The sequence below is a fragment of the Galeopterus variegatus genome, unplaced genomic scaffold (assembly GCF_000696425.1).
Source record: "Galeopterus variegatus unplaced genomic scaffold, G_variegatus-3.0.2 Scaffold3852, whole genome shotgun sequence".
In the NCBI taxonomy this organism is placed as follows: Eukaryota; Metazoa; Chordata; class Mammalia; order Dermoptera; family Cynocephalidae; genus Galeopterus; species Galeopterus variegatus.
In genome coordinates, this window is record NW_007729963.1 from 36,063 (window position 1) to 52,987 (window position 16,925).

Here is a 16,925-nt window from a genome sequence, read left to right on the forward strand (position 1 = left end):
AGTTAGACACGAGGCCCACTATTGAGCAGCAGAGTACACATTATGGCCCTGATGGGACAGTTTTTGTAAAGTCAGTTTTCCTTGTGACAAGAAAGTGATAAGTAAAAGACCAGAAGTCCCAGCCTGGCTCCGAATTAGTTGTACGAACTTGTATTAGCCAAATGACCTCTGCTAGCCTCAGTCTTCTCACCTGTTAAGTGGGGACAGCAGTCCCACTCTGCTGCCTGCCCTGCCCACCTCTCAGAACTGTGGCCCTTCAGTGGGAGAATTCTATATAATGCTTAACAAATATGAGGTAGTCTAGTTAATCCTTCAACATGCACATATGGAAGTGCTTTGAAAAACATAGGAGAATGACTGTGTTGTTTCTACCCACAGTAGATCTTGAAAGAGAGAGTGTTGGGAGGGCATAATAGTAAAACGTAGGAGAATCAAGCTGTGGCGCAGAGCAAGCACAGGGGCAGCCTGCCTTTGCAGAACCAATGTCTTTATTGCACTAGCACGTGGCTTGGGGCCTAGTCCTTAGTATGCAAATTGATGGTGCCATTGTCCTTCCAGTCCACCAGGTGGCAGAGCGGGTGGAGGCTCTGGGGCAGTTTGTCATGAAGACCAGAAGGACCCTTAAAGGACACGGGAACAAAGTCCTGTGCATGGACTGGTGCAAAGATAAGAGAAGGATGGTGAGCTCATCGCAGGTATGTCACACCTGTCCTGTAACGGGTGAGCCGGTTTCCAGTGTCATACCTAAGGGGGAAAGAGAGCTGTCCTTTTCAAAAAGACTTTTCCTGATCTTGTGACTTTATCTATTCTCCGAGGGACACTATTTAGCATAAAGAATTCTCTTTCATACTGTAGAACTTCACTAATTTATAACATAGACTGTATTTAACTTCTTTGATGAACCATTCAAAATAATTTCTTCCTGAGCATCTTCCAAGGTCTTATTTGTGAGTGAAACCATTTTTTTAAATAGTCTTCCCCCCCCCAAATTGAGGGTTTAAGTAAAGAGTTTAGCAATTCTTATGTCTTAAAAAACAAATTCAAGATATATATTTTGTAAAGTGTATTTTTTTCACTTATTTTATATAACTTACGTAGTTTATTTTACATCTCATGTGTTAGTTATCTGCTGCTGTGTAACAAATACCCCAAAATTTAGCAGCTTGACATGACAAGTATTTATTACCTCACACCGTTTCTGAGTCAGGCATCCAGGAGTGGCTTACCTGGTGCTTCTGACTCAGGGTCTCTCAAGATGTCAGTCAGGGCTGCGGTCAGCTGACAGCTCAACGGAGATGGAGACTCACTTCCAAGGTGTCTTGGTCATGTGGCTGTTGTCCTCAGTTCCTCCCATGTAGACCTTTCCATAGGGCTGCTCAAGATATGGTAGCTGGCCTCTCCCACAGCAAGTTACCCAAGAGATGGAGAGAGAGACAGAGCCACACTGGATTTCATGACCTTGCCTTGGAAGTAACATTCCATCACTTCTGTCGTATTCTGCTGGTGACACAGACCAACCCTGATATAATGAGGAAGGAGACTATACAAAAGTGTGACTGTCAGGAGGCTGGGATGACTGGGGACTCTGTTGGAGGCTGGCTCCCACAGCTTAGTACTTTTTATGTCTATTTTTATGTTTCATGTATTGAACATAAGGCTATAAACTGAAGGCACATGAGGTATTCTTTAAATCATATTTTTATGGTCAGCATAGGTTTCCTTCCACTCCTGCCTTCTGCCCAACTTTTTAAAAATAGGGTTTTTTTTTTGTAACTGTTATAAGTATAAAAGTAGACATATTCTAGATAATCCGCAAGCTGTAACACCTATGTTGGTGTTGCATTCAATAGGACAGGTGTTACTAATACCTTGTATTACCTACAAATCTAGTTTGTCACATTACACTTACTTTTTGTTTTATGTTCAAAATAAATTTAATTTATCACTTGTGTATTTTAACACATTAAAGAAACACCAGAAAACAGAACAAAGAAGTTTTTACTCTCCCATCCTTTCACAACCACTATTATTTTAGAGCATTTCTTTCTAGCATCTGTTTTCAAGTGCTCATTTTTACAAGGTGGTTATCAACAGGTATTGTTATCTAGCTTTTTTGACTTGTTAAATTCTTACAAAGTGTACTGCGTGTTGGATTTTCTGTCACTCACATGTGGCTGTCTTGGGCGGGAGGGCGGCCGGGCCATTTCAGCCCTGCTGGGTGTACCCAGTCCCCCCACCCCTGCTCCAGAGAGCGGAGGTGGAAGGGGGTGTGGGGTATGGAGAGGAGGCTGGAAGACAGCAGGAACACTCTGGAACAGACTGACTCATCAGCAGCCTTCTGCCTTAAAAGGCAGGAGATTAATCACCCTGACCACATGGGATTGGGTCTGGGGGTGGCGGCACATTCTCTCCAGCTATGTAGGCCCCTGGCATATAAATCTGTACTCGTGGAGGGACCACATTTAGTTTAATGAGGCTCCAGAGCACACCATGGGTGGGCGGTGGGGACAGGCAGGTGGTGAGGTGGAGGAAGCCACTGAAGTGGGTGCTGACGTTGCAATGCATGAGTCATCCCCAACTAGCAGGCAGGGCAGTAGGTGTGGAGGAACTGAAGTACAGGGTGGAACCCCCATCCTTTTGTCCGCACTGAAGCCTTACCTAATCTCCTCCACTCGTTGTGCCTGGGTGTTTAGTCAGAAATTAGGCCACAAGAACTAGTGTGCTTAGCAATCTTGAAAGGCCCAAAATCACCAACTTTGACCTTGTTTCAGGGTCTCTCAGCCGTACACAGCATTAATACAGAAATCTCCCATCGGATCATGCAAAGCAAGCTGCTGTCACTTTAGAATCACACCTCTTTGCTTTGTCACTAAGTGGTAGTTTCCAGCCTAATCTCCCCCACCTTATTCAGCAGATTTGGTTCCACATGGCTTGAGGGATTCACAAGTCGAGCCCACAGTAGCAGCTGCAGATTTCCGATCCCCAAGGATGCGCAGACACCCATTTGCTGCAGGAAGCCGGCCCATCCATCCTCTTCACTGCCTGCCCAGAGAACCTCCATGCCACATAGTCTGGGCAGGTGGCTGCTTTGTAGGGATCAGGGCTCATATGGATTTATCTCTGGTGGGTTTGTATTATACATAGCTGACACTAGTCACCCCCCATGGCCCTAGAATGGACTACAGCAGCGGTCACAGTGACAGTGGTAGGGCTGTCTGTGGCAGGGCCATCCTGGCTCTCACCTGACAGGCAGTGTTCTCTGTTTACTGAGCAGCTTCCTGTGGGGATCCCCACCATTATAGGAGCATATCGCATGCTGTTCTTGCTGTAGGTGTAAAATGTCAGGACAGGGAGCTGTGACATTTGTGAGCACCTGGAGAAGTGACACTGATCTTGAGCCCACTCAACCCTCTTCATGGCCATCCATGGCAGAAAAGTGGACAGATGGGACGGAGGGCTCTTAGACAGTGCTGCAGGGAATGTGAGCTCCAAGGCGAGTCAGGGAGAGGACGAGGTAGTGGGATGGAGTGAGAAAGAGAGACATTATTACCTGTCAGGTACCTAAAGGTAATTTCAGGTTGATCTTCCCCCTGTGTAATTTTTTGACATTTTGGATATGGTGGGTGATGACACTGTACTAACAACTTATCCTTTCTTTATAAACTGTATGAAAGAATTGTTTGAAAGTTGCTTTCTATGGTCGTATCTATACAAGGAATGTAGGTCGAGAACTGAGCTTTTAGCGAGGCTGGAAAGTTCAGCGCCCGCCTCGCCCACTCCCCTTTTTGAGAATGGGTTAGAGGGTCTCATACTCACTCTGCATTCCATTCCACACTGCCCTCTGGACACAGCTTTTATGAGGAATTTCAGCGGTCCTCTGTGAGACCTTATTGACCCCTTTAAACTGCTTACTCTTCTCCCCGCAGGATGGGAAGGTGATCGTGTGGGATTCCTTCACTACTAACAAGGTGAGGCGTTGTTCCCAGCTGCACGTCGGCCCCTCAGAGTCCAGCCTAGTTTAAAGGTGCTCTGGCCCAGCTCCCTGGCCCTGCCTCACTCACCCCTGTGAGTAGTGGCCCTGCCTGTAGGGGTGGAAAGCCCAGAAAAGCCCATCCACATGTGAGCATCTCAGCCAGCCTATTGCGGCTTACCCTGAGAAGAACATGGAGAGCCACCACTGGGGTGCTGCTACCGAAACAGGGGTGAGCATAGCCTGGGAAACTTGTCACGGCCGCACGTGCAGCTGTATTAGCTGTTCTTCTGAGTGATGGTAAAAGGTACCAAAATCCCTAGTTCTCTCTCCCCTCTCTGGCTTTGACTGGACTCCATAGCACTGTGGAGACGAGCACACGGTGAATGGGAAGATGAGGCTGCGGTGGGATGGGCCTGAACTGTGACGCGATGCTGTTGGAGCCCCTGGCAAGTCTGGCCTGGGCGTGCACGGCTCAAATTATATCTAAAATTAGGTGCTTAAGATAAAGACCAGTGTCTGTATGTAGATATGCTTGTTTGCCTGCATTGTGTTGGCATTTACAATAAAGATCATTTCATATTAAATATGGATTCTAATGTTTTTTAGAAAGAAAGTCTTCCTTCTCGCTGCCTAAAAAATAGGGGACCTATATCTGTCTCAAATCAAACTGCATCCACATTCTGCATTGTTGAATGTGCTTAATAGATGTCGTGGTGGGCAGCTGTTACGTGACCTGCTCAAGTGAGGGCCCAGACCATTTTGCAGTGTAGAGTCCCTCATGTCAGACCCCTGGGGAATAACAAAAATAATTTAATAATTTGCATGGGACTTTCCTGTACATTGCTCACCTCCTTGGAAGCCTCCACCTCTCCCAGCACTCCTCAGCATCTTCTGCTCTATATGGAGTGTAGTTGCTTCTATTTATTTATGCCTTAGCATGGCAGAGTGCACAAACTGATTTCTGGGAGCTGTGAGTTTGCCACCTGTGGCCCCGGCAGGGAGTGTAGCCACTACTTGTAAGGAATGAGGCCCAGGATGCCCTCTGAGGAGTGGGTAACTCAGCTCACTCACTGGAGGGTAGTAGATTATTCCTGGCATCTGAAAGGCTGCAGACTGTGATTGACAACAGAGTTTTGGCAGACAGTATCGGGGCCAGTGTTCCCCGTAAAAACACAGAGAATCATAGGAAAGAAGCCCAGCACTTGAATGTTCTTTGGAAATCACCTGATTCCACCCCTCACTTCACATGTGGAGAATGAAGCCCAAGGTAGGACAAGTGGCTGGCCTACGTGGGGTCGAACATCTTGTTGGCGTCAGAACCAGGCCCAGGGTTCATGTCTCTCATGGAAATAACACCACAAACTTAGAAAGTTTTGAAACATGGCCTTCGTCGTTTGCTTATCTGCATGCAGGAGGATATGGGTGACTTCACCACCAGCCAGGCGCCAGGGACTTACCCTTCTTAATGCTTCCATTTTATGGGTTCTCTTTTGTCCATAAACAGAGCCTAAGATCACCCTCCCCTACCCCAACCATTCCCGGGAATGGTTTTAGGACCCGTAGAGGATAGAGGCTCTTGTATAACTCAAAAGTAAACAAATTTATAATGTGCATATAAAAAGTCATCCAAGAACACATTTTGAAAATGGAAATCAGAGTAAATACGGTAAAGCATGTATCTGAAAGGAGATTTGGATGTACCTTTCAACAAAAAGGAGCCCCAATACTCATGCAGAAGAAAAAGGCAAATATAACATTAAGGGAGAAATAAAACACAAAGGAATTTTTTTTACTAGTTGAGGTTTTAACTTTTAGAATATATGACACAAAGTTTAGTTGATTAATGAAGAAGCTGAGTCTTCTTGTCAGTTTCAAGTCCATCTTTACCCCACACTTCTTCCCTTTGAAACTATGGTGCAATTCATTAGGAACTCTGATTTTATTCTGTAAAATTAGAAGTTAAGACTTTTGTGTAGAAATACCTGCCATTCACTGAATGTTGCATGCTGTGTTTCAGGAGCACGCAGTCACTATGCCCTGCACATGGGTGATGGCATGCGCTTACGCCCCATCGGGATGTGCGATCGCTTGTGGGTAAGTTGGGGCTGCAGGAACTTTTCCGATTTCCTATAAGCTGTAAACTATTGTACTACTAGCAAAAACAAGCAAACAAACAAGAACTGGTAATTTTTGTTTTTTACTTGTCAAGCAGTGTATTGAATCCATCCCTGAACTTTATTAAAGAAAACTATATAATTCTCTTTTATAATTATTTTCATTACTAACTGATGCTAGTGTAAATTTCAGACCTGTCCCCTGCATTCTCAAATGCTGTTGGTGGTGCTATATACGCTGGTACAAACATTTGGAAAGCAAATTGGTAATGGGGTATCAGAAGCTTTGAAAAATTTATAGTCTTTGATCTAGTGACTCCACATCTAGGAACTTGTTTGAAAGGAATGATCCAAAATATAGAAAAGACGTATGAACAATAACATTTACTGTAGCATTTTTAAGATAAAAAAAAAAAGAAAGAAGAAAGGAAACAATATGTCTTTCAAAGAGAAATTAAGTGAATTGTAGTACATAAATTGGATAGAATATTATGCAGCCATCAAAAAGGAAAATTCTTGGGCCGGCCCGGTGGCGCACTGGAGAGTGCGCCGCTTGGGAGTGCGGTGGCGCCTCCCGCCGAGGGTTCAGATCCCATGTGGAGACCGGTTCCCGCTCACTGGCTGAGCGCGGTGCAGGCGCAACACCGAGGGTTGCGATCCCGTTGCCGGTCCCCGGTACGGGCATGACACCGAGGGTTGCGATCCTGTTACCAGTCAGTAAAAAAGACAAAAAAAGAAAAAAAAAAAATTCTCAATTATGGCACATGAAAGGAGCATCAGAGTTACTAGGAAGATAAGTCTCTGTTCTCCTGGAGCTCTGTGTAACAGGATTGGAAGTGAGAACTAAAACCAACATGATTCCCTTTCCCTATATGAAACAATTCTGAGACCATTCAGAATATTTCTGCACAGGGCCGGCCCGGTGGCACACTGCTACAGTGCGCCGCTTGGGAAGTGCGGTGGCGCTCCCGCCGAGGGTTCGGATCCCACATACAGACCGGCCACTCACTGGCTGAGCGAGGTGTGGGCGCAACACCGAGGGTTGCGATCCCGTTGCCGGTCCCGGTCCGGTACGGGTGCGACACTGAGGGTTGCGATCCGTTGCCGGTCACGAAAAAAGACAAAAAGGAAAAAAAAAAGAATATTTCTGCAGTAGTATCTCAGCCATATTTTAAAAAACAGGTGTAATATAAAGGCTGGGATGAACTATCCCAAACACAACAGTAGTTCTTTATGGATGATGGGACAATGAGAGTTTTTCTCTTTGTAATTTTTTCTACTTTCAATTTTTTAAATAAGCATATATTATTTTTATAATCAGGAGAAAAGTATTTTGTTTTAAAAAGGAAAACCCTGGGCCCCAAACCAAAAATTTTGGACCCCAGCCAGAGTCACAACCAGCCATCTTCCCCAGTGTCCCCTCCCTTTGGGTGGCTACATGGGAACATCTTCCCACCCTCTCTTTCCAGTTGCCAAGAGCACATCTGCTTTTGGAACCTATAAAGACATATGTGTATTTCATATTTTCTAATTTTTAAAATAACTCCAAAATAGATTATGTCTCCATTTTATAGCTGGATGCCAATGTTTACATAAAATTTATTCTCCTGTACTTCCTAAAATGATATGAGGTGGCTGCAATAAAAGACACATATATACATGTATATAGAAACATACATCTGTATGTGTTTATATGTACACACACTGTGTATATGTCACACATGTAACACATTTATTGAGAGAGAAGTAGGCCACAGTTACAAGGTTGGTGCAAAGGAGTTTAGCCAACTGTACAGTTAGGAGACATAGTCCCCACAGGCTATGCTCCCTTCAGATACCAGCCACAAATTCGGGGGTCCCCACAACCCCCCTCAGGCTTGATAATTCACTAGAACAACTCACAGAACTCAGGAGAGTGTTGCACTTACTACCACAGTCTTATTACAATGAAGGGTACAAATTAAAATCACGCAAAGGAAGAGATGTGTGGGGCAGAGTCCAGGAGAGGCCTACATACAGAGCCTCCAGGCGTCCTCTCCCTGTGGAGTCATTGAAGTGTTGCCTCCTCCCGCCTCAGCATGTGGCAGGACACGCAGAGCACTGCCAGCCAGCACAGCTCACCCCAGCCTTAGGCATCCAGGGGCTCAATCCCATACTGTCCACTTGGCTGACCTTTAGCCTCCAGTCTCTCTTGGAGGTTTGGGCTATTATCGTTAGTCTCCAGTTCCTCTGGAGGTCAGAACTGATATGGCGTGTCCCAAAGCCCCCATCATAAGTCACATCGTCAGACTGTGCTATGGCTAAAGCACACAGGCAAGCAAAGACATCGTAGGGGCCCAGAGATCACCTCCCAGCCAAGGGCAAAGGGCAGACCCCTCTTTAGGTAAGATCAATTCACTACTCAGTAGGAATAATAAACACTCTATATTTTAAAAAATCCTAGGATAATATGTTTCTAATTGGGCATTAATTTTAGGAAATGCATACAGTTGGATGGGTTACATAATTCCTCAGTGTCTGACATTTTGACATATTAAAGATACCTGGTTCTAAATCTCAGACATAATATATTGGGTAGATCCTTCAGCAACATACAATGAATATAATAACAGTGAACAATGTCTTCAGCAGTAGGTTAGGAAATGATGCTATGAGTTATTTCTTATTTTGACCCTCACTAAATGGAATTCAGTAGAATTTTCATGAGGGCAGAGAGATAGGAAGGAAGAAAACAATTTACTAAGGCCAGGTACGTAGTTTTCTGGTGTCTTACAGAAAGCAGATTCCAAGTGGAGGGATGGCCGTGGCCCTAACCTGAGTCGTCTCTGCCCACCAGGCCCTAGCATGTGGGAGGTGGTCAGTGCCTGTGCTGGCTGCCTCCCCAGTTGTTACAAGAAGCAAAGCAGAGGAAGTTCAAGGTGTGAATATTTGTGGAAGCATTTTTTAAAATATGGGGTCCATGGATGAGGAGAGAGCATCAAAAACTAATCTTAGAAATACTGAATCCACATTGTAGGTGAAAGCACCATCTCCCCTGCCCAGATCTTTCCCTAGAACTGCTAACAGCAACTGTGATTAATTTGAGTTTCCCGTGGTAAGTCTGACGTAATATTTCCCAACCATAGCTTTGTGACATCTCTCTAAGTCCGTTATCACACAGACCCACACCTGTGCCACATTCTCTGAATGTCTTTATAGGTAGTAAGGGGGATATTTTTATCTCCATCTGGCTGACTACTGGGTCCATCTCTCAGTTGGTCCCAGACTTGAAAGCTAAAACCCCAGTAGCATTGGCACAAGCCCCTTAACCCCCCAAAATGTGTCAGTTGATATATATGACACCCATACATATATACATACATATATATGAGAGAGTGTACTTCAAAAATTTTGTGAAAAAGTGGAATTAAAAGATAATACCAATATTTCCATGAACTTTTTTTTGTGTGTGGGGGGGAAGCTGGCCAGTAAGGGGTCCATGAACTTTTTGAAGACCTCTCATATATATAATCAGTTGATAAATTGATGAAATAAATCACTATATATATAAAATGTGTATATATGTATTTATGTATATATAAAATATAAGTGTTATGTGTATATATAAAGTATTTCTTATTTGAGAGCCATATCTCCAAGAAGCCTTCATTCAGGTATTGTATGCTTACTGTGAGCACTTGTGTACAAAGCACTGGGATGGATGTCATAGTGGAATTCAGAGATGAATAAGACATAGTTCCTGGTTCCGTGCAAAAAGAGATATAAGAATAATGAGTGTGATCACTTATTGAGCATTTGTCTATGGCTCTGTGTGCCAAGAACCATTCCAAATTCTTTGTGTAATCTTCACAGCAGCTCTTTGGGAAAGGTGGGTGGGATCCTCTCCATTTTATTAGGGAAACTGAGGCCTAGTTAACCTATAAAATATAGCTAAGATCACAAAATTAGTTAGGTACTAAAGCAAAGATTCAACACCAGATGCATCACTCTGCAAACTTTCTCTGCTTCTCATAGCAATGCAGATAACCCTAGGTAATAAGTATCCCAACAAAGCTACAGAGAAATTACTCTGAAGCTTCAGAAATTAATTGTGAAGCACATCCTACCTGGAGAGTCAGGGAAGACCATAGTCCACAGCTTGCTTGTCCATTACCACAGCCTACGTGCACATCACTCTCACCCACAAACACTCTATAAAACAAGTTTTCCAAAGCTAATTCTGATAACAAACTACCCAAGTATACACCTGTACCTGCAAGCAGTTGGAAAGGCAAAGGTCCCCTACCTTCCCCAGGGCCTCAGAAAAGAGTGACCCCATCCTAAATATCGTTCCCCACTAAAAGGAAGCAGGGCTCCTTGGAGTAAGGCTGATTTTAGGTCTGGGGCAGAAAAGGAATAAAGTAGCTTAGGATATTTTCTTGTTCCAGAAAGTAAGGAAATCTTCAGGGACCAATAAGGTCATAACGAAAAGAAATAGGAGTTGGCTTGAAGGGCCCCCCCACTGTCAAAATGTGGGACATTTGAGTATCAGGTGAAATAGTGATAGTAATTAAGGAGAAAACCCATGGGTGTACAGTGTTACTGGAGGAAGGAAATTCTTCTTTTCAGAAAAATACCAACTAATAAATGCAGAAGGCATTATCAAATTAGAAGGTTCACCATTTTGCACCCCAAAGTAATAGTTGATTCAAAGGGGTAATCATGCTAAAGCCACTGTATGAAAGGTTGTTGGCAAAAAGGATATTTTCATGGTCTCAAAATATCACACCACAGATTATTACCAATTACAAATTACCTTTACCGTGGAGACATCTGGTGGTCCATCTTAACCAAGCAGTCGAAGTCGGCATCACCAGTCTTGACACAAGAGGCATTACAAGCCTTCTGAAGTGAAGCAATGGAAAGAAAGTATATGTCACCTTTATACTGTCACTGCCAAAAAGGTTATACTTGAATCTGACCATTAAGGAACAGTGTGACAAGTCCAGAGTGTGTGTGACATTCTATGAAATGGGAAAGGTTTTGGCCCCTAAGATCTCTTGTCATAAACAACAAAAAAATAGGTAAAGTCTGTTCTAGATTAAAAGATCTTAAAAAGATATGACAACCGAAGGCTGTTGTGAACCTTGATGGGGGCCTGGGGCCTGAGGACAGTGGAGGATGATTGAACACCGATGGCTTATTAAATGGTGTTATGGAATTTTTGTTAATTTTCTCAGATGTGATGATGTAGTGGATATATTGACAAATGTTCTTATTTTTAGGACATATAAATTTGCAAATTGAAGTATTTAGAAGTAAAATGCCATATCTAGTTTGCATACAAATGGTTTAGAGTTTGGTCCCACAAATATGATAAAATGTTAAGTTTGTGAATCTAGGTGAAGGGATTTGGGTGTTTATTGTACTATTTTTCTTTCAGTTTTATTGTAGGTTTGAAAATCAAAGTAAAAGTTGGTGGAGAGGTTACAATATATGATACTACTAAAGAAAAAAATTTTAGAAAGTTTGTGTGAATGAGAAAGTATACACATGTCCTGTTACTCTGTGTTAACCTTTGATACTTCTTTCTTTCCATGCTAGCGGTTTGGATAATAAGTGTTCTGTGTATCCATTGACGTTTGACAAAAACGAAAACATGGCTGCCAAAAAGAAGTCTGTTGCTATGCACACCAACTACCTGTCTGCCTGCAGCTTCACCAACTCTGACATGCAGGTAAAGAAGTGGCCCTGTGTCAGGCCCACCTGCCTAGAGTGCTGAGGAGGACTCGCCAGAGAGGCGGCTTTTCCTGTGTCCCTCAACAAGACGGGTGTGCTCCAGCGGCCTGCGCTAGGGGGAAGCGCCTGCTGTTTCTCATTGGTTATTCTTACTACTTTTGATAAAGTCAGAAACGGGGAAGTCAGAGCTATCAGCTGTTTATAGAGTTGAGATAACTACATAGTGTTGAAAATCCTCTGATTGACTTGGTGGGGGTGGGAGTGGAGCAGGGAACCTTCTGGAGTGGTGGAAGCTTCTGGTCTGAGCAGGGGTTATCAGGCATTTATGTGTAAAACTTCACCAAGCCGCTGAGCTTCAGAGTAGTGCGTTCATGTGTCTCACTGTACATGCCTTTCATCCCTGCTTTAACAAATGCAAAAGGGAAGTGCTTTAGACATTAAATCCTGCTCGATTTTGATAAGCCACAGTGAGAACAATACAACTTTAACACCCTAAGTTTTCTTTAGCAAGTCATATAAACATCCCGTAGTTTGTTTATTCGCACTTATCCAGCACACCTTCAGAGGTACCTACCACCCGCATTGCCAGATACCATCTGGCTCTGGGGCTGAAAGCTCAGTCTAGGCCCTTAGGGACCTTCATTGAAACCAGTAATGACTGGACAGTGGGGGGAGCTAGGGAGCTCTGAGCAGCGGGGAGTCACAAACTTGCTGCTGCCAATGAAGAGGGACAGCTGCCACCTCAGGAGAGGTGGCACTGTGGGAGCACAGTGGAGGGGCGGCAGGCAGAGAGGCGGGCAAGGCTGGATCCTAGGGCACCCTGATTGCTTGGCTGGACCCTGTAGGCAGCAGGAGCCATTGCAGAGTGAGTCAGATGTGGGTTTGAGGAGGAGAGTGAGTCAGATTAAAGCCTTCCATAGTCCACTCTGGCTTCAGCTGATCGATGTTGGAAGGGAGGCCAGGTTGCAGGCACGGCATCCAGGTGACTGGGTAATTGTTCGGTTGCCAGCAGGAGGGATGCTCATACTTGCAGCACCACCAGTATTCAGGAGGGGGTGCTGTGGCCACCAGCTGGTTGCAGTGACTGCAACCAGATGTCCTTGGGCCTCCAGAGCAGCCAGAACAACAGAGGACATTTAGTCTGGATAAAGGGAGGCCCAGAGGGATGCAAGAACAGTGGGTTTTCAGGCATCTGAAGTCCCTTTGGTGGAGACCTGTGACCTTCACTCTGTGTTGCCACAGGTTCTGGGGGTTCTTATAGGGGGCATGTGTAGGTTAGAAGTGCTTCCTTTCTACAAGCAGCTGGCCAGAGATAGAGGGAAGTCCCAGCTGGCTACCTTGCTGCAGACACAGCTTGGGAGACAGAGCAGGGAAAGGTTTTGGCCCCAAAGTAAGAAAGCCAGATCAGAGCCTGCCTCGCTGTGTTCTAGCTGGTCATCCAGACGAGGTCTGAATTTCTGTGTGCTTCGCTTTTCTCACCTGGGGATGAGGATGGTAGTAAATCTCCACCACATAAGGTTTCCTGAGGATTAAATAGTAGTTCCTGGTAAATAGCAGTAAATGTTAGTTCCTATTATTTTATTATTATTAATATTAACACAAAGCTTCATGGGTGATCAGATGCACAGCCGGGTTTGGGCACCACAGAACTAATGAACCTTAAGCTTTCTTCCATCTCTGGCATCTTGGATAGTTAAGGAAAGAACAAGTGGCTTTGGTGTTGAACCTGAGAATTCTCTGCATTCCAGCACACTGAGTGACAGTGAGTTACGGGTCCTCTTTAGTGCATCATCTGAATAAATATTTGATTTAAAATGTGTTTTTTACATTGTAATGAAGATCATAAAAATGTAAAATTAAAAAGTCCCCATTAAGAATTTGCTTTTAACTTTGTAAAACTATTCATTTCTTTGAATAGCATGCCTTGAAAATTTCCCAAATTAAAGAGTTACCCTGGGGTAATAATTTACAGCAAGTTGTTTGGACCCAATACTAGTACCCAAATTAAGACTCAGTTCAAGTCTTGTGTGTTCATCAACTACTTTTACCAGCCTAAGTCATCTGACAAGGCCTCTTGAGGGAAGTTGAGGCTGGAGGAAAACCCGTGGACAGCCCCAGGGGCTTTGCAGCCTTGGAGATTCTCTGGATTTAAGAGTTGCCCCTGAGTGGGGGCTTTGAGGAGGTCTTCAGGGGCCATACACAGGAGGCCTGTGAGCTCTGGAACTCACCCAGCTCTTGCTCCATGGAGGAGCCCCAAAGTGACCTCTTCTGGCCACTTCTAGGCCTCCCCAGACCAGCTGGCAGGAAGCCCAGGCCAAGACAGTACAGCCAGGGGGTGCAGCCAGGGTGGGAACAGATTCCTGTCCTTGTAATCTGCTCCATTTGTGCAGGAAAAAAAGAAGAGTCTTTATAAGTGCTAGGCCTAACATATAAGAGAGAGGGGCAGAAAAAGGGGAAGGAGGGAGAGGAGAGTACTTGGAAACTGCAGGTGTGGGTGGTCAGTGGGGGCATCAAAAGCTGGCAGCCTTTTAGGCCTGGTTCCTGTTTTCCCAGCCATCGGTAACCACCACCCACAGAGGGCTCTCTGTTGTGGACACTTACACTGCGAGAGCCACTTCCTACACTATCATATCACCTCACCCCAGCCCTGTGGAGCAGCCAGGTGCTGGTGAGGAGTAGGGAGGCTCTGCTATATTAAACCTTGCAGATCAGTACCAAGCTGGCTCCAGGGACCTGTGATGCAGTCAGCTAGGCCTATGAGAGCCATGACCTCATAGTTGATGGTCACCACCTTTTCCCAACCCCAGGAAGGAATGCTCAGCCAGCGTGCAAGCCTCACACACACTGGCAGTGACAAAAATTAAAGCTCTGGCTCCATCCCCATGCCTGTCCCCAGACACCCCAGTGTTCTACTTCTAAGAGCCAGCCTTTGTACTTGTAAGTACGGAGTCTGCTTGAGGGTGGCTGCACCGACCTCAGACAGGTTTTCCTAAAATACACCTTTGCTGTTATCATTTTCTTGCTCAGAAGCTTCCATAGCTTCCCCTTTCCTCCATGCTGAATTCCTCACTCTGTGTACAGGCTTGCCTCTCATTTAGCGCAGACCTAGGCCTTCTCCTGAATGTTCTACTCCTCTTTGGGCACCTGGCCAGCTCTCACTCATCCTTTAAAACCAACTCAGATGTTGCCACGCTGGGTTTGGGGACCCTCCTGTGTGCTTGCTGTGGGATGTGGATCTCAGCACTTCTCATCGTCATTTTCTTGTCTGCTGATGGTGTCAACTCCCCAAGCAATCATCAGAAAAACTAGCTGTCAGGCAAAGTTAAGTATACTAGACCTATTGCAGTGAGTGAGGACCTCAGTAGTGTCTCAAAATGGAGAAATTAGGGACGAGTCCTTGCAGAGTTTCAGGGTCCAGACTGGGTGCTTATAGGGTGGGTCTTGCAAAACAGGCAGAAAACTGGCTTATGACATAATAACTTTGTGAGCCCAGCGAGGTAAGGATCTTGAAGAGAGTCTTGGTGAGAAAGCTATTAGTCTTGATAAGTAAGCTGTCTATTTGACTCACTGTCTTTTCTTCCAGGAGCAGGTATTTCCTGGAGCAAGTACAGGTTATTTTTAGTTGGTATCAGTACTATTTAACATAGTTACAGGAAAGTATGCCTGATCCCAGAATTATATAACATGGAGGCAGGGAATTATTCTGTTAAACCAAGCTCCAGGAGAACAGACAGTCTTCCTGCAAATTCTAATGCCTTAGAAGAGTGCCTGGACATCGTCAGCACATGGCAAATGTTTGTCGAATCAGTGCATGTATGAGCGTCCTCCAGCATCTGTCAACGGCCCTGGGGTGCCTCTGGGGCAGCACCCTGCTCTGGGGAAAGCAGCAACAGGAGAATGTGTCTAGCGAAAGGCTGCCTGGACCCTTGCTCTCCACGTACAGTCCAGTGTCAGTATCTCCTGGGGGTATGTGAGAAATGGAGATGCCCGGGCCCCACCCCAGACTCTTTATATTAGCGAGCAGCCCAGTGAGTTGTAAGGTCTGGCCTGCACAACAGTAGGAGCCGTTGGAGGTTCTGTTGAACGAACATAACCAAGCGCTTCCTACATGCCAGGCAGGTGGAGAGCCCTGCAGGTACCACAGTGAGGCCTCCGGGATCTCAGTTCTGGAGGAAGACAGGCACATAAGCACACCACTCAAGGACCACGCGGGTGTCAAGAATGTACTTTTGCCTTCTTGGTATAGGAGAGACACTCTGTCCTTGAGCCCACATAGAGCACCGTGCCTGCATTTGTGTTAAAGGTGCCTACTTTTCCCTGTGGGATGTTAAACCTCTGATCCACTGCCCCCGACAGAAGCCATAACCATAGCCATGCTCTTCCTTTCCTTTTCTATGGGCAGATCCTGACTGCGAGCGGCGACGGCACATGTGCCCTGTGGGATGTAGAGAGTGGGCAGCTGCTGCAGAGCTTCCATGGCCATGGCGCCGACGTCCTCTGCTTGGACCTGGCTCCCTCAGAGACTGGAAACACCTTCGTGTCAGGGGTAAAGACCCAAGGAAATCTCTAGGGGTCCTGTGTCCACTAGGGAGGCTATTGCTGCAGTTCTTGTCAATGCATGGGGCTAACCCAACACTTCCCTAGAAGGGGCTGCAGGAATTGTCCCTAGCCCCTGCAGCAGTGGCAGAGCTGGCTCCGTGTACAGCACAGAGCTGGCTCCGTGTACAGCACTGGGCTGTGAGGGCCTCCTCTTCTGCCACTGACATTCAGCAGTCTGCAGAGGGATCTGGAATGTTCACTGTCTGCCTGCCTTGCCCTCTGGGCTTAGGGGAGGTGGCTATAAAGAGGAAAAGAAGGGGCCGGCCCGGTGGTGCACTGGATAGTGCGCTGCTTGGGAAGCGTGGCGGCGCTCCCGCCTGAGGGTTCAGATCCCACATACAGACCGGTTCCCGCTCACTGGCTGAGTGAGGCGCGGGAGCAACACCGAGGGTTGCGATCCCGTTGCCGGTCCCCGGTCTGGTACGGGGGCAACACTGAGGGTTGCAATCCTTTGCTGGACACGGAAAAAGACAAAAGACCAAAAAAAAAAAAAAAAAAAAAAGGGGAAAAAAAAAAGGCAG

General features: G+C 45.6%; 1 protein-coding gene across 1 annotated transcript in view; it reads left to right on the top strand.

Moving 5' to 3' along the window:
* The first annotated feature begins 442 nt into the window (after positions 1 to 442).
* GNB5 (guanine nucleotide binding protein (G protein), beta 5) overlaps positions 443 to 16,925 on the top strand; it is a 28,448-nt gene continuing 11,965 nt past the window's right edge. The window contains exons 1-5 of the mRNA XM_008586146.1: positions 443 to 695; positions 3,927 to 3,968; positions 5,991 to 6,067; positions 11,671 to 11,803; positions 16,208 to 16,351. Of these exons, the coding sequence (XP_008584368.1) occupies positions 528 to 695; positions 3,927 to 3,968; positions 5,991 to 6,067; positions 11,671 to 11,803; positions 16,208 to 16,351 (564 nt within the window). The 5' untranslated portion in view covers positions 443 to 527. The remainder of the gene's footprint in view (positions 696 to 3,926; positions 3,969 to 5,990; positions 6,068 to 11,670; positions 11,804 to 16,207; positions 16,352 to 16,925) is intronic.